Genomic DNA, 25,969 nt, shown 5'->3' on the forward strand with positions numbered 1-25,969 from the left:
AATATAATATAATAAAAGTTGAATACAAAAAAAAAAAAAAACTGATAATTTGAAATGCATTTGAAAAAAAAAAGTCTTCAACTGAGCCACTCCCCGGACCAGTCCTTGCAATTTTATATTTTTTTTCTAAATCTTTGTTCAATGCGAGCGATTCTACAATCTCATTCTTTATAAAAATTATAATATGAAACAATAAAAATATCACAACTGTGCCAGTCTATCCTGGACTGTATGTCTTCACATAATATTAAATGAAAAAAAGTATTATAAATAAGTCCCACAATGAGCACATTTGAATCTGAAGATGGGTTTAGAGAGTGCGTATGTGGCTGAATATGAGGGCGAATATGAGACTGAATCGGAGGCCGAATATGAGACTGAATATGACGTTATCTTCGCGCTCACGAGAGGTCAAGTTAAGTACACGCGTGAGCTAAGTGTGATTTCTGGAAAAATCATGGCGTCGTTAGTTCGTGGTATCCGCTCTGGTGTGAGTATATTTTGTACATATTTAGCAATTTCTGTAATTATAACGTACTTTCAAAATCATGTAGTTCTATTATATGCATAAATTGACAATTTAGCTGCTGTATTATTTACAGGTGCAGACGTTGACGAGAGTCGGCGTGTCTTGTTCAACTCGTCCGTCGTCGTTTGGATGCAGACAGAGCCGTTTGTTCACAACAGGTACACACGTGATGAGAGTTTATTCTCCTTCTGATAAAACCGTAGAGTATTTTAGCAGAAGTACGCTAGTCAAGACAGTATACTGTGAAACCAGTTATTTTTACTGGCATTCAATTTCACTGTTTTGATTTTTTGAAAAATGTCACTGGGTTTTATGTTCACGAACTTAGTAACGAAACAGCGTTTTTTTACGTGAATGTTGTGGAAGGCGCGACATTGCACTTTTTAACGTTATCCGATATTATCGTCTAAAAATTTCTAAGTTAGACAGGTCTGTCTGGGCAACTTTTGGGACAGTTCATTTTTCTTTGATAATATCATCTAATAAAGTCTAAAAATGTCTAAATTAGACAGGTCTGTCTGGGCAACTATTGAGACAGATTTTATTATCTGATAATTATCCGATAATGATTTATATGACATTGTTGCACCTTCATACAAATGTTATTTAGGGAATTTTACTTTCTTTAGTGAAATTAAAAACCAGTGAGTAATTATGCGTTTACAATATATAAATACGTTATGGGAGTTTGCACAGGTACTTCCAATGTCTCTTTACTTCGAATTTGTTTTCTGTCTTGATAACTTGTCACCAGCGTTTGAGGGAAAGATTTTCTTTTGCATCCCACCCATAACTCTAACCCTAACTCTAACCCTACCCTCCACCCTTTCAAATTAATTTGTATGGGTACTGGACCCACCTATTTCAGATGACTCGCCGCCTTGACCTGATCTCAATAGCGTTGTACTTTTCCCATTGCACGTAGACCACTGACACCAAAGCGTGTTGTCGCTAATATTAACCAAGGGCATGAAATGGCGTTAACAAACTGTTTGTTTTTATCTTTAAGACATGCAGGCTTATATTTAAGCACCGTGCGTGTTATTCAGGTTTGCTAAATATTAAATTAATCTACATTTTAAAAAAAAATTATATTCGTACCTTAGCCCTGCCTTGTATATTTTGGTACATCTCTTTTTGTTTTGTTGTTTGATATGTATTTCGTATATAAATATACATACATAGTTTGGGTATATTTGTTTACACTGTATGTTTAGCTGACGGTGTATCTCTTTTTGGAGGATGTGGTGGCCGCGAAAAGGGTCGTTTTGCATGTGTAGAATTGTTCTAATTCAGTGTTAGATAGGTCCGTATATTTTGCTGCAACAGAGTAGGAGATGGGTTGTCGTAATTTCGCCTGCAACATGTTGATCCCACAGTCTAAATATTTTGCCTTGCACTTGTCTGTATATTGATCTTTGATATCGTTGTAGTTTGTCTTCTTTAATTAATTGCAACTGGACTTTGGTGTACATAGCCTCTCTGTGTAGTAGCGATATGATGACGTAAAATTGAAGCTTGCTTCTCCCTGCTCTGGAATTCAAACGGCAGTGCCAGCCCTCTACGTCGTTATTCGTGCGTATGGTATAGCATCCATGATGATGTCGGCCAAGTTGCGCTCTCTATCCATGTAGATCGTATATACTGCACGAGTCCATTTGTCTCTTCCACCGATCTTGCAGCCAATGAGTTGAATGTATCAATGATTTCATCTTCGGTTCGGAATGGTAATGCCATTAGTTGGTGGATATAATGGTGAGTGGGGCCATTCTCGTTATAAGCAACCTGCAACCCAAGCTGCCCAACTTGTGTCCTGTGAAAGCAGCAGCCCTTGATGCTAGCGCCAGGAAAAACGCTCCTCATCGCAGCCAACATACCTGCCTCAAAGTCCATCACAAATTTCTTTGCCCTTAGTCCAGGTAAAGCTTATTTAACGGTCTTCAAAACTTCCTCATAGTCTTCTGCTGTTCTCCTCAACATCAGTACATACACCAGCGGCAACTGTTTGATATTTCCGCAATCCCCCTTCATGAAGGCGTGAATGGAAAATAACTGATAAAATGGTCGGCTGACAATCTTAAATGTTGCGTCCATGTACATGTCTTGGATCAGCCTAGGTGATGTAGCTGGTCTTGTGTGTAAAATATCAGGTGACGTGCACCATCCTCAGGTCGTCTTCTTTGACGAAATCTGGAGGCGGAAACCAGTTTAGAGATCAAAATATATTACATGTGGTTCCTTGGGTCTTATTTATTTTTTGCCTAAGACTGTTGGCTTCTACGGTGCGACTGTATGATGGTTCGTCTAATATGTCTTCATTGCCGATCACTTCTTGTACTATATCTGCAGCAGACCATTATATGTTGCCTTTGGCAGTCTTCTTTACTTTAACCATGCTTTTTAATTTTGTCGAAATACCCGGTTGGCCTGGGTGATTGTAGTTGTGCACCCCAAGGTCAAAACTGGTTTCAGTCTGCACAACGGATGCAAGACACTTTAAAACTCTGTCCTAGCACTCCAACGCCACATTGTCTTCCTTGAGTTTTTGACAGTTTTTGCTTGATAGGAATAACCTTGGTTATCCACTAACATGGGGTTACCTCGGATGGACGCTCCTTCAATAATCTCGTATATAAAGACATTTTCTTCTCCAAAATGAGGAATGGGTTTTGGCAGATCTTCATCCGAAAGTGCCGTAATAGAGTCGTCAGAGTCCGATAAAAATGGCATTGGCTGGACATGTCATCCATATCAGCTTCAATCGATTGCTCATTTACAGCGGCTGCATTAGTCTTCGACAATTCAACGCTAGTCGATGTACAATCACTACACTGCCATGTAATACAATGTAGATTCTATGTCGCCACGAATAATTTGACGATAAACATCTCTCGAAATACCGGAATTACACTTGCGATGTGTGCCACATTGCTGAATTATTATATACACCTACCCACCACGTTAAATGGTAGAGCCCAAGATTGCGGTAGATTTGCGTTTAAGGAACGGTTCAATCATGTTCTCTGTGTTCAATGTTTCGAATCGATAGATGTTGACCATTCAAATACAGCACGATACACAAGATCGCGAGAATTTTAGGTTATCAAGGGCAAAATTGAACTAGATAGAGGTTCGCATTGCCAATGCGGTGGGGCGAGAAGCCCAGGGGTCGAGATTCAATTTGTATATGCCCCTTCTAAGGATACCTACAACATGTACATTTGATTTAGGGGTGACAATTAGAGTTGTGGTTTAGGGGGTGGAGGTGCAAAAAAAAACTCTTGCCACTTTTTTCACATTTTTGTTGCTTATAGGCAAATCATGACTTTGATTTAGAGATGCTGCACTCCTGAAATACTTTTTTACTGTTGAATCAATGTTATTATTTATAAATGGCAAGCATCACGAGTGTCATGGAATTCAGTTTTGCGCAAAAAGTAAATGGTGAAAATATAATCTGTGTGGAAATAAATGTTATTATTATACATCTGTCAACGTAGCGCCGTAATTTCGGCATTCCCATGATGTATCATTGGGAGGAAAAGTTGTATAATAAGGTTGTTACGAGGATACTGCAAAGTATGCACTCAGACAGTACGCCGTCGCATCGACCTCTCGGTCAATACTCTTGCTGTACTGTCTTTGTGCATCTTTTTCGGTATCCTTGTAATCTCATATTCATATGTAGTCAAACCTGTCTAGACTGAACATCGAAGGTGGACATGGAAATTTTTTCAGTTTATAGAGGTGTTCAGTTTACAGAGGTGTTCAGTTTACAGAGGTGTTTTCAATGATGTACATGTTTTTGACTACCTTTCCAACTCGATTATTTTTTTTATGTGCAGGATCCAGAGCTCTTGCTGTTGAGATACAGAAGCCAGCGCCTGATTTTTCTGGTACAGCAGTGGTAGATGGTGCATTCAAAGACATCAAACTATCAGATTACAAAGGGAAATACCTTGTGTTGTTTTTCTATCCCCTGGATTTGTAAGTTTACTTTTTCTTCAAATACCGGTACCTTTCTTGTAGTTGCAAAAGACCCAGACAAACATTTATTTTTAAAATTATCATAATAATTTTAAAATAAAAACGAAACAAAGTTATCAGAAGGGCGTACATGTGAAACATGAAGGGAACTTGTGTTATTAAAGCAAGATGAGTGCATTTCAAAAATGGAGAAGTGAATTTATTACTGTAACATGGCTTCTATGTTTTTATCTGTTTCTAGTACGTTCGTGTGTCCAACAGAAATTATTGCATTCAGTGATCGAGCCGCAGAATTTAAAGATATAAACACTGAAGTTGTTGGTGTCAGTGTTGATTCACACTTCTCACATCTTGCCTGGATAAACACACCAAGAAAGGTTAGTAACCTGCTGTTTGAACCATTGAACACCATAATTTTTCCCGTCAATCCAATGAATACAATCTTTGTATATACCTCGGTAATCCCCTGGTATTCTAAACAAGCATGAGATCATTACAAATGAGTCTCTCAGTCTAGCATCCATATTCATCCAAGATGACGTCACATGAGGAATACTAGAGAATTATTAATTGGTCATATGTATAGACCATGATATTTTCATATTACATGCTAAATTTCAAAGAAAAACTGTTTTGTGCAAACAGTGCGAATCAACTTAATTGCTTCACTATTGGAAACGTATTTACAATCTGAAAATGGTCTTGACTATATTTCTGATGTCAGAAGTGTAGTAATCGTTCCATTTGAGAAAAGCATATTCCCATCGTGCTGTCATACAGTACTAATAATAACATGGTCTATCCATGTGATAAAGTGTATACCGTAAAAACTCGATTAATTCGCGGTCTCTATTAGTTCGTGCACCCATTTTATTTTCGAACGCTAATTTTTAAATGTATCCTTTTAATTCGTGGCGTTCAAAAACATGTTGAAAATTGTATCCTATTTATTCGCGGGCCAGAATAAAGTGGATAACTGCATAAAGAAATTAAAAATATACATATAATTTTATGTTATTAGTACTTGGTGTCGCGGCAATCGCAGATGATCTCCGTCATCACAGCCTTTCAGTCAGCAAGCAGTTTAGGTTCGGTAAAGATTTGACGTGAAAAAAATCATTCCCCCACGACACTACAGATGTTGGGCAAGATTATTACATAGTCGATAAATATCCATCGGTCAGCACATCGATTACGAATTTCCGTGATGGAAAGCTTAGTACGGGGCTTTTTCGTCGCTGGTCCACAGGGTTGCATCGACCATGTGCCCGCCATTATTCTATTACGTCATTTAAGTGAACCGCCCTATGGTGCGTAAATTGACATTTTTTATTGGTGTGGGCGATTGACCTGGTGTTACATTTTCATTATACCGGATTCGGTAAAAAACACAGAGTTAAGCGGTCATGTACCTTCTATAAATCTAACCTTGCACCACAGTCCTTCTATGGAGGGACTGTGCTTGCACACATAATCTTGTACTGGTGTGTTTTTTGTCCAAGAAAGACGTTCCCTTTCATTTAACCCCCAGTTAACTCTTCGCGTCTATGGTATTTGTGAGAGTTAAAAGATTTTTCGAACAAATGACAAGTAACTATATTGATTTGCGTCAAGCTGGGTGGCTCGAATTTAAATATCAGTGCACGAACCAAACGCGTGGTTATTAGAGTTCAGTCAAAATGTACGTGAATAATGCGATCGAAATCGGCTGCCCAAAGTTTATTATATTATAGTAAAATTTAATTTGACGTATGGTATATTTATGTTTGCGTAATTATTATGAATGCAACGCATTATCAAGTCGGTGATATAGAAATATTCACAGACTCAATACCCCGGGTCAGTGCCCTAACAATAGTTAAAAAAAAACTAATTATAATGAAAGCAATACATAACGAAGTACAGAGCCGGAGCACAAATTTGCGTAATTAGAAAAACAGTGCACTAAGTAAACTACGTTCAAGTTGATATATTCAAGCCAGTACAGAGTTGCATACAAGTTGCGTAATTACAGTACCTTCGGATATAATAACAATTTTACTATTTTGACGCGCGGGGCACGAAAGAAAAAAAGGTTGCTCAGGTAACGCGCCAGTTCAGTGCGTGACTTGGGGTCAAACTTCGGTTAACACACACTTGATGTCAGCATCGCCGCACAACAAATTTTGCAAAAAAGTACTTGAAGTTCAATTGCGTCCCAAAACGATGTCGCTGATCACTCAGTTGTCGCAGCGTGTGCTGTGTCATGTCCATGATGCACCCCGTTTCGACTTTGGCTTGCTTTTCCTTCTTAGTGATGCAACCTCTCACTAATGTATTAAAACACTTTGAATTTATACTTTGCATGATTATATTTGGTCAACGCGAAACATTATTTTTTCTAAACATTTTCTGAGACCATTTTTATCAACGCAGGGTTATTTTTCCCGACAAGATGGGCTTCGTAATATCTGCCATAACATCGTCCAGGCGATGCCTAGAAAAATTAAAAAAAGCAGTGCAGCCAGACGGCTACTTTGTAGCCACGTGTTCATTGTTTGTTTGTGTACAGAGTGACCTTTGCCATTTCACTGTTTCATTTCAAGTGTAACATGGTGCCAGACTATACGCCATGAATGTCGCGCTAGCCATGTGAGTCTCAGAGGCACTAAAAAACGTCCTGTAATCGTGTTCATTGGAAAACAAAACAAATCACTAATAAATTTATGAAAACAGCTCCTTTTTGAATCGATCGAAAAGTACTCTTTTAATTCGCGCACCAAAAACCAATAATTTCCGTTTTTACGCTATTAATTCGTGCACTTGAAAAAATAATTATTTTTACTACCGCGAATTAATTGAGTTTTTACGGTAATCACTATGGTAACAAAATACTTAAATTAACCATGGTAATAAAACAAGGTAACATGTTTCTGTAATACATACAGGTAGTAAAGTATACTCAACCTAATAATCCCCAGTGTGAGTGTGAATGGTCGTAAATGTTACTATTATGTGTTTTCAGACTGGTGGTCTGGGTGAAATGAAGATTCCTTTACTGGCCGACTTTAATAAAAAAGTTTCTCAGGAATACAACGTATTGTTACAGGATGCTGGCATTGCACTTCGGTAAATATGATATCTTGCTTCCTCTGCTACATTTTCAAAGCATCTTTGCCAGCCAAGGTCTGTTTATTTGGTCATCGCCTTACCGCTATATAAAGTACCGTAAAATCTGTATTAGAAGCCGCATCTCTAATAGAAGTCGCACCCATTCTTTTTGAATAATTGAGAATCAATAATTCATCATTTTATTTGTGTAGATTCTCTAATTGAAGCCGCATCCCCTCTGTTGCATTGTACCATTTTATACAGATTTTACAGCAAGTTTTTAAAGTGTGCCCTCTTTTGAATTTCCATTGCCATAAAGCTATGCAAATCTGATTGGGTGAATGCATTAGAGGCATGCCTAGTCAGATCTATGCATTTTATGGAGGTCAATTATGAGAATCACACGCTGGTTCATTGGGGAGTATATTAACGATCAAGTTCGCAAAACCTTGCAATTCAGATGATGCTTTTAAATGGGAGCTTATCAAATCCTTGAGAATGCACCATAGTATTTTGGGACACAATTGTCTGTATTACTTGTCCGTTTCCATCAAAATTTTAATCCAATCTTTATATTTGCTTCAATATATATCTATATATTGGTAGTATTATAATCAGTAGGACCAGTGTCAGCTCACATTCTTTGCTTGTTTTTTGTTGTGCTGAGTGAGCTACCCAGAATGCAATTGTAGCTTTATGCTAATTTCTGAGGGCTTCCTCACTAATGATTGGTTCCACGAAGATTAAACTTCAAACATAGAATGTTCAACTAATTAATAACTTTTATACTCCTTCTTTGCAGTGGATTATTTATCATCGATCCTGAAGGTATCGTGCGTCATCTTAGCGTTAACGATTTGCCAGTAGGAAGATCAGTAGATGAAGTACTGCGACTTGTGAAAGCTTTCCAGTTTGTAGAAAAACATGGGGAAGTATGTCCTGCTGGATGGACACCAGGATCCGATACAGTGAGTCTTAGTTTGTCTTAGCTGCTTTATCAATTTTCTTTGAGGCGCCAGTGTCTTGGGAGCTTAAGTTGTTTAAAGTATGAAAACTGGATCATTAAATTATTTGAATTTGAGACTGCTGTACATTTTGTTTGAATGGGAGTGTTAATTAGATAGAAGGGGTGGAAGCCTAAGCAAAGACCAATTTTTCCAATGATGCACTAAAACTTTCAAAAAATGTACGCATTCATATTTAAAATAGTGAAAATTATAAGTTATAGTTATTGTGGTGGTATGGGTTGCTATAGTTACTGTGGTGGTGTGGGTTGCTATAGTTACAGTGGTGGTATGTATGGGTTGCTATAGTTACTGTGGGTATGGGTTGCTATAGTTACTGTGGGGGTATGGGTTGCTATAGTTACTGTGGGGTATGGGTTGCTATAGTTACTGTGGGGTATGGGTTGCTATAGTTACTGTGGGGGTATGGGTTGCTATAGTTACTGTGGGGTATGGGTTGCTATTGTTTCTGTAGAGGTCAGGATTACTGTTAAGGTAAGGGTCGCTATAGTTACTGTGGGGGTATGGGTTGCTATAGTTACTGTGGGGTATGAGTTGCTATAGTTACTGTGGGGGTATGGGTTGCTATAGTTACTGTGGGGGTATGGGTTGCTATAGTTACTGTGGGGGTATGGGTTGCTATAGTTACTGTGGGGGTATGGGTTGCTATAGTTACTGTGGGGGTATGGGTTGCTATAGTTACTGTGGGGGTATGGGTTGCTATAGTTACTGTGGGGGTATGGGTTGCTATAGTTACTGTGGAGGTCAGGATTGCTATTAATGTTAAGGTAAGGGTCGCTATAGTTACTGTGGGGTATAGGTTGCTATAGTTACTGTGGGGTATAGGTTGCTATAGTTACTGTGGGGTATAGGTTGCTATAGTTACTGTGGGGTATAGGTTGCTATAGTTACTGTGGTGGTTAGGGTTGCTATAGTTACTGTTGAGGTCAGGGTTGCTATAGTTACTGTTGAGGTCAGGGTTGCTATAGTTACTGTTGAGGTCAGGGTTGCTATTTCTGTTAAGGTAAGGGTCGCTATAGTTACTGTGGGGGTATGGGTTGCTATAGTTACTGTGGTGGTATGGTTTGCTATAGTTACTGTGGGGGTATGGGTTGCTATAGTTACTGTGGGGGTATGGGTTGCAATAATTACTGTGGGGGTATGGGTTGCTATAGTTACTGTGGTGGTTTGGGTCGCTATAGTTACTGTGGGGGTATGGGTCGCTATAGTTACTGTGGTGGTTAGGGTCGCTATAGTTACTGTGGGGGTATGGGTTGCACATGTCAAATTAAGTGGTCTGGTAACTGCCTAGGTAGTCAATCATTACTGCAGCTGATCTTCTATCATTTCTCTTTCAGATCAAACCAGACCCGAAGGGATCCAAGAAGTATTTTGAGAAAGCAAATTAGTAATTTTGTTATTGTTTCAATAAAAATAATGCTTGATATGCTTAGACTGTTAGGTAGTCGCACTGGAAGACATTTCCACCATGCTCTGAACCAATTCATTTTCAACTGTATGATTAGTTTTTATGATTATTTCATAATAGAAATCACATTAGTCTTGTATGAATATTTTATTCAAATCGTGATATTAAATCCATTAGATTTGTAAATTATGTCCTATCTTGGGAATCCAATGCCCTATATATGTTCTATGTACAATTCTGTAAATACCTTGCTACAAAATCCGTTTTATACTTCACTACAAGATCAGTTTTCCACCTCACAGACTTAATTTGGCATAGTTTCAATCAAATATATAGGGGCATTGTTTGTGAATAGCAGCTGTCACTTTGGTGTTTTTGAATGCATACCTGTTTCTTATTATGGATAATAGAAATAAAATCTGGAATCTATAATATAATCAAGGTGACCATTAGCTGTGCATTTCTTCTTTAATTGTATTGGTCACAACCTCTGGTAGAAAAGTGCTTTTTGGATTGAATAGATGCAGCTAAGATCAAATCCTACCTGCAATTAGAAAAGAGGCCAATGAGGAGACCAAAGCTACATGTATTGACCAAGAATCATTCACTGACAGTTGTGACTTTGGGGCAACTTGCTTAATCTTTTCACAAACAGTTTCTTCTTATCACAAATTCATGGAATAGTCCTTTATAATCAGCACTTTTTTAAGATTAGAACAAAAAAACCCAGTTGATTCAGATTTTGCTGTTGGCTTCAAAATTGGGGTTCATTTCCAGAAATATTAAAGAATATAAGAATTAAAATGCAGAAAAATTTGAGCAAGGAAGTGTGGTGGTGAAAAGACTAAGGCCAGCAGGCATGGTTGATGCCACTTAACTTTACCATTACAATGGAAGATGACGTGTCTGCCATTTACAGGTTGAACACAAGTCCGGAGAGGCAACTGACATTCAATGTTCCTACTGGTAAAGCAATATTTTTGAGAAAAAAAATGAAACAAAAATACATTTTAAACATTTTTATTAATAAGATGAAAGGAAAATCAAATTCACTTCACACTTAAAAGTACATTGAAAACAAGATTTGATATATTACCATCCTTATCCTGTCAATTCAACACTGGTCACATTAAAGAATTTGTAAATTTAAAAAAAAAAAACATTCTTGCCCTCCCCAACCAATGATGTAAATGATAAACCTTGCATATACCTGTACTGAGATATTTGGATTGGTTTTTAATTGCCCCTATAATGAAAAATGATTTCGTGAATTCATTATAGTTGACCAGATTTCAGCGTGCTAAAAGTTATTTAGTCTGAAAAGGTAGAATGCAACTTGACATCCAAAAAAGGGAATAGAGACTGTCAATGAAAGTCGTTCAATTGCATGCATGCTTCAAAATCGCACTGAAAAATCTGCAAAACTGACTAGGAATGGACATGAGTGAACTCTGTACATGCGATACAAAAACAAAAATTCCTCATTTCAATGATTCACTGCTATTAAACTGAGCTGCTAATAACCTGGTGGGAAAGTTTTTGACCAGTTCCAAGAATCTGAAAGAATTCCTACTTCCACCAGAGAGGGCAGCAAACATACTAATGCAATTTCATCAGTGTTGTACTATATATTGACCAAAATCGTAATTTGGTGATTTTATTAACCTTAATATGTAGCAATTTAGCATGAAACCACGTTGTGCTTGAAACAAGACGTTAAACTGTACTAACATTTTTAGGTTGCCAGAAATAAGACAATATTGCAACGTAAACTCCACACCAATTATGTACGATGGCACACTATATGTACATATGATTCAACCTACATTTATCACATGAAATTTTCCTTCAAAATTTTAGCAATCTGTAACATTTCGGGCACAGATTGTTCTAAACATTCTCCAATCCTAGAAGCTGCACATCTTGATACATACTCTAACACTTGTACCTTATTTGTTCTAAGTGTACTTAAACAAAAAATACATTTACTGTTTGCTAAATAATTGAAATGCAACAGAATTTTACTGTTCATTTACATAAATACACTTCTTTTCATGTGTAATTACAGTAAACAAATTGTTTATTTCAATTTTCGCATGTGCACAATTAAGAATACATTTTCCATTTGCTACATACTAGTACAATGTGTAAGTCGCCAATAGACCATTTTCTGTACATTGCGAGAATCACGCGTTATGCGTGAAATCGAATGTAAAAACAGGACAAACAAAGGTCATAGCGTCGTAGTCGCGTCAAACATCGCGTGGGATTCGACAACCGCGAAAGTATTTCGGGGACATTTCCATGCTTAATAATGTGCTGTCCACATTTGATGATAGGCAATTTCGATTAAGTGAGGGTATTCGTAAGCAATATTCCTCTGTGGAAGATCGGCCGGTCAATGTAAGCTGCGAAATAAAGAAATTCTAGTTCAAAATCAAATCGTTCGATTTTTGCGGCAGACGTTCGACGCGCGTCTTTCATGCATCTCGCGAGATCTCGCAATTGTTCGGAAAATCACCTATTATGATGGATATGACTACAACAAGTGCTGATGTAAAAGTCATAAAAAATTCTGTAGAATTAGCATCACATGCAATACATTACTCATTGATTAATTCCACAACTATATTTAAATTTGTACCAGAAAACTATTAAGCTTATCAGCATTTTCAAACCATGTTTGATAGTGTGTGAATTTGTACTGAATTGCAGGATATATCTGAGGATTTGCCAGGAACATTTGATTAATTGCATTTATTTGATTTTCACTTACACACCAGCTAACTAGTGCCAGAAGTCACCATTGTTCAGAATTACTGCAACACTTTTATGTTTTTTTGGTATTCCACATGAATCTGTACAAATTTAAACTCAATTTCTACCAGAAAATTGCTGATTCAGATACGCTGAGGATTCTTTAGAGCAATTCGTGCTTAACAATACCATAAAATAAATACTTAACAAATCATGTTGTCACATTTGACATAAATCTGATGCATCTTGTAAAGTACCATGTTTTGTTCGGAAACTTGGAACTTTGACTGTATAACATTAGTTGTGCCAGATACAGCAGCCTACTTTGTAAGAGCGCCCTCTATGTCTCACAGACAGAAAGTTTAATATCTATATTTATGTTGCCTTCAACTTATAATATAAATAAAACAGTTGGATGGATTGATTGATATCGTTGAGCACTCAAGACTTGAGCTCCCTAGGCACTTAGAACAAACTATAATATTTTATACTATACAACACATAATTGCTTATTTTTATTGAATATATTATGTACATTTCCCTATAAATATATGATTAATATTAAATCTATTGTTTTTATGATCGTAAAATTAGATGAAATAATCAACAAGTGGGAAGAATACACCGAAACACAAGTTTGGAAACTTTCCTAATTCTTACAAATTGAAACAATTTTGAAATACATATAGTATATAGTATTAAAATAAATTCCTCAATTTTTTTTAAATTGATAATATTTGTGCAAAATATAATCTCTTAAACTGTCAGGAATTGCTGGTTACATTGCAAGTGAAATACAACATAAAATAGTCTTGAATCAATCACTGAGGAAAGACGACATGTATCAACAAACAAACAAACTTGCTTGCTCTAGTCCAGGATCAGTCTAGTTAGACTGAAAAACAACAGCTTCTTTCGCACGCATTTGTTTTAATAAACCGTTTCTAAGTTTAAATATGTCTGTGGACGGATTACACATTATTGGTAAAATATGGTACAAAATTTCAAGCAATATTTCTTTGATTTTGAAGAAATATACACTCACTGAAGCAGCCATCTTTGATTCAGAGAGGAATGAACTCTGGGAATGCATTGATTCTACAAGATTACCATATATGTACATTGCCCAATATGTTATGTAGATTACACTTTAGACACATGAATAATTTCCTGGATATTTCGTTGCCATGACTGTTCTTAATGTACAAATTTCAACAAATCATTAAGTCATCCCTCTCTGAATGTCAAAGTAAAGTTGTTCATCTTTCACAATATAAACTTGCATAACTTTTTCCACATTTTGTTTTCAAAAAAATGTTGATCCAAGAACAATTAAAAAATGTTTCCATTTAATAAAAACTTAACAAAGAAATTATAGAGTACATAAAAGTTCTTAAAAATCTATAAAATGTTACATTATCATTTTGATGAGAGTAAAGACGAAATTCAAAGGGCCGACACCTGCCATACTCGAAAACAATGAACAATGCCAGCGCCCTAATGCCACGGCCATGTGCTCCCTTACCCTGGGGGCAGATAGTCTTCAACTATGACCTGCCTTATAGTAATTTTGGCCCGAAGGAAGCCATAGAATGTTCCATTTTAACTTAGAATTATCAAAAATTCCACACCATGGTAAGGAGAACCCCATCTCCCCCACTTGGTGGCGCCGCTGATTTGCAGTGCTCCCTCTTGCAGTTTTTAATTCTAGAAAAACCCCTGCTATACATGTAGCCTATAAAATAATCATCAAATATTATAAAGAATTTTAAGTTCATGAAAGGAAAACCAGTATCCATGCCTCATATTGCACTCAAGTACCAAGTACCAAAATCCGTGTAAAAATAAAATAAAAATATATGAATCACTGCACTGTACCAAAATGTGGCCAATTAAGCTGATAACTGTAATGAAAATAAAAAAAAAAAATACTTATTCAGGAATTTTTTTAAAATAATTTTTGAAACCGTTGAGTGGAAACCCCGGAAAACACTAAACCAGTTGAAAAAGACTAAACCTATTGAAAAAGACTAAACCTGTTGAAAAAGACTAAACCTGTTGAAAAAACACTAAACCCTTCGTAAAGGGCGAATTATGGATAGGGTTAGGGTTAGGGTTAGGGTTAGGGTTAGGGTTCTGTTTCATGTTTTCGCTTTCTTTTAATCAAATATTCACTGGACGATTATGGTACACCCATAATACACCCTTTACCTCGGGTTTAGTGTTTTTATTGTCCGGTTTAGTGTTTTTCGACAGGTTTAGTGTTTTTCGACAGGTTTAGTGTTTTCCGGTGTTTCCACTCAACGTTTTAAAACCATAATTCTCACAACATTCTGTTAAGTTGATGTACTTCTACCAATCAGAAGAGATGTGTATCAAATGTTTTTCAGACAATATTCGTCATTGGTTGATCCAGTCATCTTGTACATTTCAAAAATCTGCAATGACACAAATGTTAAAGATTAATCAGGTTGCAAAATTGTTCAGCATAAACATAAAACTCTTTTACAACATAGATTTCTAAGGGAATGATGGTTTGATTCCTATGTTGTAAAATATTTAATGTCATAAACAATGTCTGAGAATAGAGTATGGGGTTCAAAATTCGAAAAAGTTGAGTAGGCTTGAAGATTTGGCAAAACTATTGTGCATGACAAAAGAATTTGAAACAATTGTCATCATATGAGAATAAAATATTTGCACCAAAAATTTCAAATGTTTAATCCCAAAGCTGTTGTTTTTCAGAAGCACTGACCATTTTTTTTATTATGCAGAAATATGTATTCATTTAAAAGAAAGAAAGAAAATTATCTAAGATAATTTTTCCACAAGCCAAAAATTCAAAATTTTTTAATGGTTGCCTAAATCTCTATATCAATATATATTACGGTTCCATTAAAAAGAAAAGACTAGATGGTATCAAACTTTTATTGAGAAAAAACATGTAGAAGTTAAACAGCTCAACACATAAAACACATCAGCAGAAAACAATTACCCATCCATGTAGAACTACAGACACAAATGTATTGTGTTCCACTCACAGTGGAGACAGTGTACTCAAATGTTTATTATGCTTGAATTTTATTCTGCACTTAAATTTTTTACTTGTATTTTCTTACATTTTTGTTAGACAATTTGTCTCATGTGAGTAAACAAAACCTGGGACAAAAATATAAACCGGAGACAAATGTCTCATGTTTTATGAGAACACTGAAACACTGACCATTGATGCTTTACACAAAGTGACGTCATACATGCAAATAGCTTATTATAATAATATAACCACAAATTATATCACCAATTAAAAAGAACAAACTAAATGGTTATCAAACATTTATTGGTTCTTCATGTTTCTAGAATCCATTTGTGTGTTTATCACCGACTACAAACCCATCCATCTTGGTATAGCTTCTTGTTTTATTCACACAAAATGTATCAATGTTATTTCATCTTCCAACTTCAATTTTATTTTTACCATTTATGAAGGTTTCACAATGAGGTGACATTTAATGTACTCATCAATTTATTTATTTAAGTATGACAGCAGAATAATCCTTGAAATTTCTAATATTTCTAGATTTATGAAAACTAATATGTGTCAAAATGGTGGCAATACACCAACCACTTAGCTCAGTAAACTTTCTCAATATGGCCAATATCAGTTTGGGGAGGCATTTAAATGACATTTGTTCATTGCTGTTCACAAAATATTGAGAATCAAGTATAAATTATGCTTGTTTATGCCTGTATGTTCTTGAAAATTCAGAAAATAATATTTTTTTTTTAGCAAATGGCAAACCTTGCTATCTATTTTAATTTGTGAAATATAAAATTTGTGAAATTATGAAATTTTCATAACATTTTATCAGGGCATATACAATAGTTAATATAATGATTCTCAACACTAGCGATCATTGCACCCTGTTTTAATGACTTCAAAATACATATTTCTTTTTTTATAGTTTCCTGTAATCCATAAAAATCTCACAATTTAGGAGCGAGATATGAACAATTTACATTTGTGAGAGGGGAAAAAACAAAACAAATTTACTTCCTCCAATATTTCTACAATGTGCAGGAAAATCTCCAACCTTGGGAAAACTACCGGACATCTTGACCATTTGTAATGTGACCTTGGTTCCTGTACAACACACAACACCTTTTTCAACCCATGTATAATGTTTTTTTGTTAGCTCTTTAAATATACTACAATTCTTTTGAATTGAAATCTTCCAAAGGAATCTATGAGAGTAATATTCGTTAACATTTCCTGACATAAAATTGATGCTTTCAAATCAAGGCCAATTGTAGGTACGAAATATTTACGGATCTCAATGTTCACTGCTACAAAAATAAGCCTTACAAAATTTGAGATGAAAAAAGAACGATACATTAACAATTTTGTTTAACATGGCATAATCAGGACAACGTTGAATTATGATTTATTATGAACTGAAAATGTAGCTTTTGCTTGACGATTTAAAGTATTCGTTTGATTACAATTTGAAAACACTGATACGTACGTATATGTTATTTTAAATATCAAAATAATTAGTACGTATGCGTATTTACCAAATTCCATTGTCTCATTAAGTATTTGTGGACAACAATAACATTGTTTATTAGTTTATTGTGTTCACCAACATGCGATATTAAACAATATTATCAAATATTACCGGTACATTTTTTTGGCAATACTGCATCTTTAAAGCAGTTTGCAGTATCACTATCATATTTGTTTGATTAGTGTGAGCCCCCTCCCCTCCTCTCCCCTCCTTATTGGCAAACAAACAATTTCTCATTGTACCACAGTGTCTGTGTCATAAATATGTATTAAATTGCAGAGGTGTTTATACATGACTAAACGAAGATTTTTTTGTTTACGAATGCTTTTATAATATGAAAAGTACTCCTATTAGAGAAAATATGGTAAAATCTCACTCTGATATTTACAATTTACAAAAAGCTTTCTATTTATGATTATCTTGACACACCAACTTTATGCAATTCATTCCTTTTTTCAATATGTCGGGTAACAACTAATGCATGCAAGTCTCACGTTTCAACATTCTAGACATTTAGTTGTTCCAAATACAGTGACACGAAATGTCCATTTACATCCATTATATCGACCATTATGTACATCAACGTTTCAAACTTTCACAAAAGCAAGTTGAATTGTTACACACTCAGAATAATGTTAACATTTTGATCGACTTTTCACAAAATGAGACCGCATAAATCTGTCGCTTACAGGAAATATATATTTTTTCCGGAATAATAAAAAAAATACACAAATATGTGCAAAATGTAGCAACAGTATTTTGGTGGGAAAAATTAAGGCATTTCTAAGCAATACACCAGTCTGTGAAATTACACAGATTAGTAGCATGAAAATTCAACTGGGTTCAAATCAACCTTTACCACCAATCTTCCTTCAGAAGTTTGAGGACAAACATTTTTTTGAGGAAAAATTAAATCCAATTTTGTCAGTTGCCTTCAAAATCAGGGTTCAGTTCCAAAAATATTGAAGAATATAAGAAAAAAATGCAGTAAAATCTTGTGGTGAAAATGTTAAAAGATATATTGTAACAGTGACTGTCAGTAAATTGACAACTTTTTGATAGAAAATGTTCACAAAAATCTCAAATTTTTTTTGATCAAAAACAAGAAGCATGGTAACATTTACAGAAAAATTACAGAAAATATGAACAAGTTTACCATTTTGAGGCGAAAACAAATTCGGCACTCAAAAGGTCAAAATCATCAAATTGTGAGAATTGCTAGCAGCTAAAATTTATGACATTAAAATTTTGCAACTGAGATAAATATTTTTTACCATAAAAATACGGAAAACGAATCCTTATTATACTCATTGTTTGCGAAATACGAAATTTCAATATTGATCAAAAAGTACGTGTGAACGTGCATCCCGAACTGGGTCAATATTTTTCTTTCAATATCAATATTGTCCTAAAGTAAATGAGGGGTTATGAACCATGTTAGAACGTCCACACCTTATTTGGACATTTTACACTACAATGACTTTCAAATATCACAAGGTGCGTTTAATCTGAATTTTTGTTTACAAGAGTTCAATATCTTCAATCTTTGCAAGAATGGGTTTGTCAAGTAATTATCATCTTGCCATCGACAATAGGTGTCATTAAAGACACCTATTGTTAATACTACACATGCTGGGGGTATATAATATACAGGTATATATCATATACAGGTATATATCATATACATAGTCACAGGTGTTGAGGGACTATGACATAGCTCATATACACTTCTCTTATTTTTGTGTTTTTGTTTTTGTTTTTTTTTTTTTGGGGGGGGGGTTGCTACTACTCAAATACAAATAAATATTAACAGGCCTAAAAGCACATGCATAAAGGCAGTATATAGAATTAGACAGTATATAGAATTAGACAGTATATAGAATTAGACAGTATATAGAATTAGACAGTATATAGAATTGTAACCAGATGAAACCAAAATTAAATGTTGTTTTTTAGGCTTCATCCCAATAGGAACTATTGAAACTCATTTTTTAGATAATTTAGGATGTTTGAAACTACTTTATTTCATGAGTCGCCGAAAGAGTAATTCATTATAATAGATGCGACTTAAAGTGTTGACTGGACCTGGTTGAGACAAAGATGGCAGAATATATTTTTATTTTAACTCTACGAGCATCATTATGATGCCAACATTTTGGTCCAACATTTTCCTGTTTCTATTTTTCTAAAATTTTTTGGCGATAATTTGTAACCAAATGAACATAATAACCTATATCTAAGTTTTGGAAAATATAATAAAAATGTGGGTTTTTATTTTTTGAAAAGTGCTAAATGTTATCAATCTTTTTTCTTGATTGATAAAACATTTCCTGTGCATTAGTGTCAATTTGTACTGGCTATTGCCAAAATGTGGACACTGAAAGCATAGCATATACGCTATATATCAACATTGTACATTAAATCACTTGCAAGTGAAAAAAAATGGCTGCAGCTTTGTGTCAAGGTCTCTTATTTTGTCAAGCGAACCTCAATGATTATGGTACAAGGTAACAACTTCCTGGGGCCATGAGCAAAATGACAATTACGTTGCTATCTTGAGAAACTAAGCATCTCTCTGACGGCCTCTCATTGATGATGTTATGTTTCATTTCCCATAACAGCGTACATCATAATTTTTTACGGCCCTCACCATGTGGTTATATTTTAACATTTTTAATCATATGAGATAAGAAGATGGTCACACAACCCTGTGCCATTCATATTGGGAGCAATCACCTAGCACATAAATACTGCAACTACAGTTAGTTTGAATCTACAATGGCATTAACCTTTTCACCACCAGACTTTCTTGTCCAAATTATTCTGCACTTTTTTATTATATTTTTCAATATTTCTGGAAATGAACCCTAATTTTGGAGCATTGAGACAAAATTTGAGTCAATTTTCAGTGTTTACTCAAATAATTAGGCTATTTTTGTCCCATTCTTCTTAAGAAAAGTGCAGACTATAAACAGGACCATTTTGTGAATTTGCGATGAAAAGAAGGAACTGGTGGTGAAGAAGTGAAGGTTTAGAATGACGTACAGTTCTCCGCTAATCTTATCACTGTAATAAACTCAATAAACAGAATGTAAGTATATTAATATATTCATTGTAGTCATCTGTGCAGGAAGTGATCTCTATACGTGTATTGATTATGGATTGCATGTGAATAGAAGATACATAACACAACTACTGATAGAAAGCCGATTCACAGTACTATTTTTTTGTGCTAAATAATTTTCAAGCATGAAAAAAATATAAATAATGTTACGCATTTTAAACAGGTGATGAAGGTTAGAATTTATACAAAAAAATATTAGTCACTAAAATCAATTTCCTATAAAGTTCAACAGTTGCTTTATATTTTTTAACCATTTCTGAACCAGAAATAATCTCATCTCTTGAAATAAACTGTATTGTGCTCCGTGTAGAGCCAAAGTACTTAAAAAGTCTGATTCTATTAGCATCAGTCATCTGCACACCATCACAAGAAAATGCGTGTAGATGTGTGCAAATGTATGTAAATATATGCAAATGATTATGCAAATGTGTGTAAATATATGCAAATGTTTATGCAAATATATGTAAAATATACAAATGCTTATCCAAATGTATGCAGACAAATGTATGTAAAATATGCAAATATATATGTTCCATACTTGCATCAACAGCTTTGTTCACGCACATTCTAATTATTAATTTCACTGCATATGAGTCGATCATAGATTGTGAAAAATAAAGTAATGAAATTCAACTCTTGGCCCTCAAAATTAGTTTTCCCATAAATCTACTAGAACCTTACCACCTGTATAACATAATTAAAATAATAAATGTCACTGACACTATTAATAATACCCAAAAAAATATCAGCTGTGGAGCTTTTTATTTTCTAGGCAGTGATCAGATCGAGTTTCATAATAGAAAATCTCTCTTGAAGGTCGCATGATTTGTGAGACATGGCGACAGACTCCTCTTTAATATGTACAAGATTGCATGATCAAAATACAAACCTCTTTCATGGAAGCCATATTTTCCCAACTTACATGTACTCTTAGTTTTTTTAATATATTTTTGTGCTAGGCAACAGTTCCAGAAATTGAACGTCACACCGACGCAAGTTTTTTTTTTATTTGCATAGTTGCTAGTGCAAATGTTCCCAGACATATAGTGTATTCTACTGCAGAAACCATATAAGATACTGTAAAAATACTTTAAATTATTTCTGCTGAAAAACCATTTGGCTGTTTCATATGAAGTTTATTTTCACTGATTTTGTGGGGTTGAATGTAAGGTATTTTCGCTGGATTTTATTTTCAATGACTCGTGATTCCAGCGAAAATAAAAGAGAAATAAAAGTATTAATTCACAGTAGTAATATTGTGTTTCATTGTAATCTTATATGTGAATGTTTGTGTTGCCTGTAATTGAGAGTTTAATCCTGTTGGTTCTAGCTACGTGACCATTTTCCTATCAAAATGGCATTACGGCAATTTAATGTGCTATCTTAGCATAAATCCTGCCTGGGTGAACACAAGCACCTGCAGATCTTAACCCATTATCTGATAATGGTGTGTTTTTCTCATTTATTTCAACTATCCGTGGAGGCGATGTGTTAACCAAGGCTTCTTAAAAACACATCTGTTAGTGAATAAATCTCTGCCAGTGGATTTAGTCTTCCCATTATATCTGCGCCACATTCACCCAGGGTAGAGGTTGAGTTTTTATGGTGTTCAACCCAGAGAGGATTTGACGTTGGATCTATTAATCATAAGTTCAATGCAACCAAATGCGAATGATAATTATGACAATTTTTGTAGCATTCATGTAAGCCATTATCTAGATATATTTGCTTTTTTTCTAATTTTTATTTTGGCCTTAAAATTATAAACTTGTTTTCTGCTATTTAAAAAATACTGCTCTAATTTTATTAACCCTCTCGCCACTCCAACAACATCAACGAAGATGCAGCAACACAAGCCATCATTTAACGCTCTAGGCCAAAGTTTTTATATTTCTGGTTTCAAACATAGCTACAGGTAACAACATTTTTTCCACTTGATGCTGTCATGGCAAACACCGCTTTTATCATCATGCAAGTCAGACTTTCTCATTAGCAGTAACATTTGTATGGAGACCACGTTGGGTATTCAGACAATGATTACTTGGTAATTGGTGGAGGATACACGGTGTTGGAATACTTATTTTTGGAGTCACCAAACACGTACATTGTAGACGTTTTAAGTAAATTTGCATACAGATGCAACGAGATGATGAACTATGTAACCTGCTTACAATGTAATGGTTTTAAATTGAGTGTCTGTGAGGATTTGAATTTCTTGTTTTTTTCAAACTTTTCCAAGTCTTAATCGAAAGAGGTAAATATTTTAGACCTTTATGAGACTTTAAAAAGTATAAAGATAAGAAAACATTCACCAGACATTTTTTCACACAAAAAAAATGTTCTTGAACTTGTTAATTGTAAATTGCTTTGAATACAGGTAATGTAGATTTTTCAAAAAAGTTTAAGATTTATAACAGATTTCATTCAACGGTAATCACCACAAGAAACTTTTGTGAGATGCAACAAGAATATTGTTACATAATGGTTATGATATGTCCCACTAATTACCCATAATGCTATGCAACAGAACAGGCCTAGAGTATATTTTACATGTGTGCAACATATTCAAATTATGGCTTTTTCATAAATAATTTTTCATTTTTATAATTGTCGTCATCACTGCTCTTGCCATTAATCATCAAAAAATAAATAATCTGTGATAACTTACCTAATAATTGTTCTACATTAACTGCATGGATGCTCACTATCATTATTAATAAAGTTCATATGAATTACAACTAACATCACACATCAGTTAAGGTATTCATAGATATCTGTTTTGATTGAATCTTAATTTGAGCACGAGTCATTATCTATAATAACCTTGATATATGTTAACATCCTTTTTATTTCAATTAACAATGAAAGAAGATGGAATCAATTTAGCTATCTCTATAGCCCCCCCCCCCCATTAAATTACCTCATTTGCATGATATTTTATTGGAGCCTAACCACTCAAGTCAGTAATAATTAATGTTTAACATTTTCACCACCAGACTTTTTCTTTCAAATTTTTCTAATATTCTTCAATATTTCTGGAAATTGATCCTAATTTTTTAGCCAACAAACAAAATTTCAGTCAATTTTTAGTTTTCACGTACTTAAAAAATTTGTTGTCCCATTCTTTTGAAGAAAATTAACATCACACTATTTTGTGAATTTGTGATCAAAAGAGAGAACTGGTGGTGAAAAGGTTAAACGTGGTCGGCTTGAACTGGCTAAATAAACCCTTAAGGTTGAACTTTGTTAGAACTGAGCCCCAATATGGCCTGACCTTGTAAACCAGAACCCCATTTACTATTCCAGCTCGGCTCTGACAAAAACGGGCCGAAATTGGGATCCTGTTCGGCCACAAGCGTATAAAAAGACACAAGTGCTAATCTTCAGTCTATTCATTGGTTCATAGTCAGTTTGAGTTCAACTAAAATATGTTAAAAACAGGTCATTTGTCAATGACAAGGCGTCAGTCAGTTTTTAGTGACTGTCAACATTAGTGCCAAATAATTATTTACACTCCTGTGACAGACATGATACAGAGTCACCTGCCCGTGACATTCATAATGCATTTCTAGCATGAAAATGATGATCAGCCATCTTGAAGAGGATTCTGAAATATGCATGTGTGAAACGATGTATGTGTAAAGTTTGAACATGATCACTCAAGCAAAGCTAGCAATATGGCTCTAAAATGGCATTTCTTAAAAACAAAATTGCCATCAATCAGTTTTTCCATCTGGGAAAGAAATTATGTGCATCTAGTACACATTATATTATACCAAGTTTGAATGAAATATTAAGTCCATGTATGACTCTAATCAAGTTCCTTATGAATTTTTACTACAAAAATGGCTGCCACTTGGCCATTTTGAAACAGATCATGTGCATATGTATGTGAGGAAGCATATACAGTCACACACTTAGAGGTAAAATTAATAGTCCCTGTTTTTGGACTATGTGTGAAAAGAAATTAACAAGTTATTAAAATGACACAGTGCCAGTTGGAACTTTTCAAACTAATTTTTTTGGAAGCTACATTACATTACATTACATTACAGTATGAGCTTAATTTCACCCAAAACTTGCTTTCAGCTAACTTTGTTTTTTCACAAGAATTTAGTTTAAAAAAAAATATCATTGTCAATCAATTATTAAAAAATTACTTTAGTATTGACCGATGTTTATAATGTGATACATAAAAGCAGATCGTTCTGCACAATCTAAATATCTGTTAGTTTTGAAAACAATCTAAGCTAGCATTAAGCCAGCCAAAAGCTATATCTAAATCTCAAGTTATGCTCGAACTGTACTGTATTGCAGAAGAACGCAATGACAGCTTTAAAGGTGTCAATTGAAGTATGATGATTGATTACATCAGCACAGCGGTAACAGTAACTGTTTTTGCTGGTGGTATATGTCAGAGAATACAGGAAATTTTCTATATTCAGAATTCAATATAACATCAAGACCCAATTAATTTCAATGGACATACAAAGTTTGAATGAAATATACTGTGATCCAGTTCTGAAATTGCAGAAATGCTTGATGTTGATCAATTGTTATCACTAAAATGGCTGCCAATAGGTCATCTTCAATTTGACGAAACCATTTCTCCTATATTATATTGACAGTCTAAAAATAATATAGTCGACAATATTTCTATTCATTTTATATGTTCTTGGTTTTATTTGATATATATATGGTACCGGTATATATTATTAATTAGATATTGAACAAAGTATTTTTTAAATATTTATAATTTGTACATTTCTAATTAATTAAGTGAATGCATCCTCATTAATAAAAAAGTTCAATAATTATTAAGTGTGTTAATATTTAATAGATTATTAGCCCCAGAGTTGTAAAGTACATTAATTATTCATTCATCAAAGGAATATCAAAATAGTAGAGCAATTGAAATTATAATAAAGGAAAAATTTGAATTCAAAGCCTATTGAAGTTGCTGTTTGACTATAAATGGAAGCACAACACCTTCGTAAGATTTTCCAAAATGAATTTTTTCACACTTTAACCTGTTGCCATGTAAACCACATATGCAGGATACAAGCTGTATTTATATGGATGTGCACTTTTGTAACCATAGGAGAAATGTATTATTACAATCAATAAAATATATATTAATTATTCAATTTTTAAATTTTTGATTTTATTCATAAATATTTTTTTTCAATATGAGAAATTATGTTTATTCAATCCTGAATTAACAAAAAATTGGAAGAATATATTAAAATGGGCACTATGGTGATATTACAAATAAAGACAAATTCCAGTTTCTGGTGGTTACATGCATCACAAAAAATCAACGAGCATCATCCTAGGCATCATCCTAGGCATCATCCTAGGCATCATCATAGTAATTACTTCAATTTTTGAATATTAGTAAATAAAAACTTTCAATTTGAGATAAATGCATTAGAAAAAAAACAACACTGCTGGATCAACTAATATGAAAACAATATCAAAGTC

The 25,969-nt window shown here is 34.3% G+C and overlaps 2 protein-coding genes across 2 annotated transcripts in view; one reads left to right on the forward strand and one right to left on the reverse strand.

Annotated features, from left to right (window-relative positions):
* The first annotated feature begins 289 nt into the window (after positions 1-289).
* Positions 290-10,476, forward strand: LOC100367614 (peroxiredoxin-like). Its single transcript, XM_002733949.4, has 7 exons — positions 290-490; positions 603-687; positions 4,375-4,516; positions 4,758-4,893; positions 7,521-7,624; positions 8,409-8,574; positions 9,969-10,476. Exons 1-7 carry the CDS (start codon positions 305-307, stop codon positions 10,017-10,019), a joined length of 870 nt encoding a protein of 289 aa, XP_002733995.2. The 5' UTR covers positions 290-304; the 3' UTR covers positions 10,020-10,476.
* Positions 10,477-11,043: 567 nt separating this feature from the next.
* Positions 11,044-25,969, reverse strand: part of LOC102805722 (5-hydroxytryptamine receptor 4-like) — a 30,808-nt gene continuing 15,882 nt past the window's right edge. Inside the window, exon 2 of the mRNA XM_006815507.3 lies at positions 11,044-15,234. The gene's annotated coding sequence lies outside the window, so the exon portion shown is untranslated. The remainder of the gene's footprint in view (positions 15,235-25,969) is intronic.

The sequence above is a fragment of the Saccoglossus kowalevskii genome, chromosome 10 (genome assembly GCF_978046115.1).
Source record: "Saccoglossus kowalevskii chromosome 10, keSacKowa6.1, whole genome shotgun sequence".
Classification (NCBI taxonomy): Eukaryota; Metazoa; Hemichordata; class Enteropneusta; family Harrimaniidae; genus Saccoglossus; species Saccoglossus kowalevskii.

Excerpts from the sequence above, each read along its gene's own strand:
- LOC100367614 (XM_002733949.4), top strand. The coding sequence starts at position 305 with ATGGGTTTAGAGAGTGCGTATGTGGCTGAATATGAGGGCGAATATGAG. Across the intron at positions 491-602 it reads TTCGTGGTATCCGCTCTGGT|GTGCAGACGTTGACGAGAGT; the intron begins GTGAGTATATTT and ends TATTATTTACAG. Across the intron at positions 7,625-8,408 it reads GATGCTGGCATTGCACTTCG|TGGATTATTTATCATCGATC; the intron begins GTAAATATGATA and ends CCTTCTTTGCAG.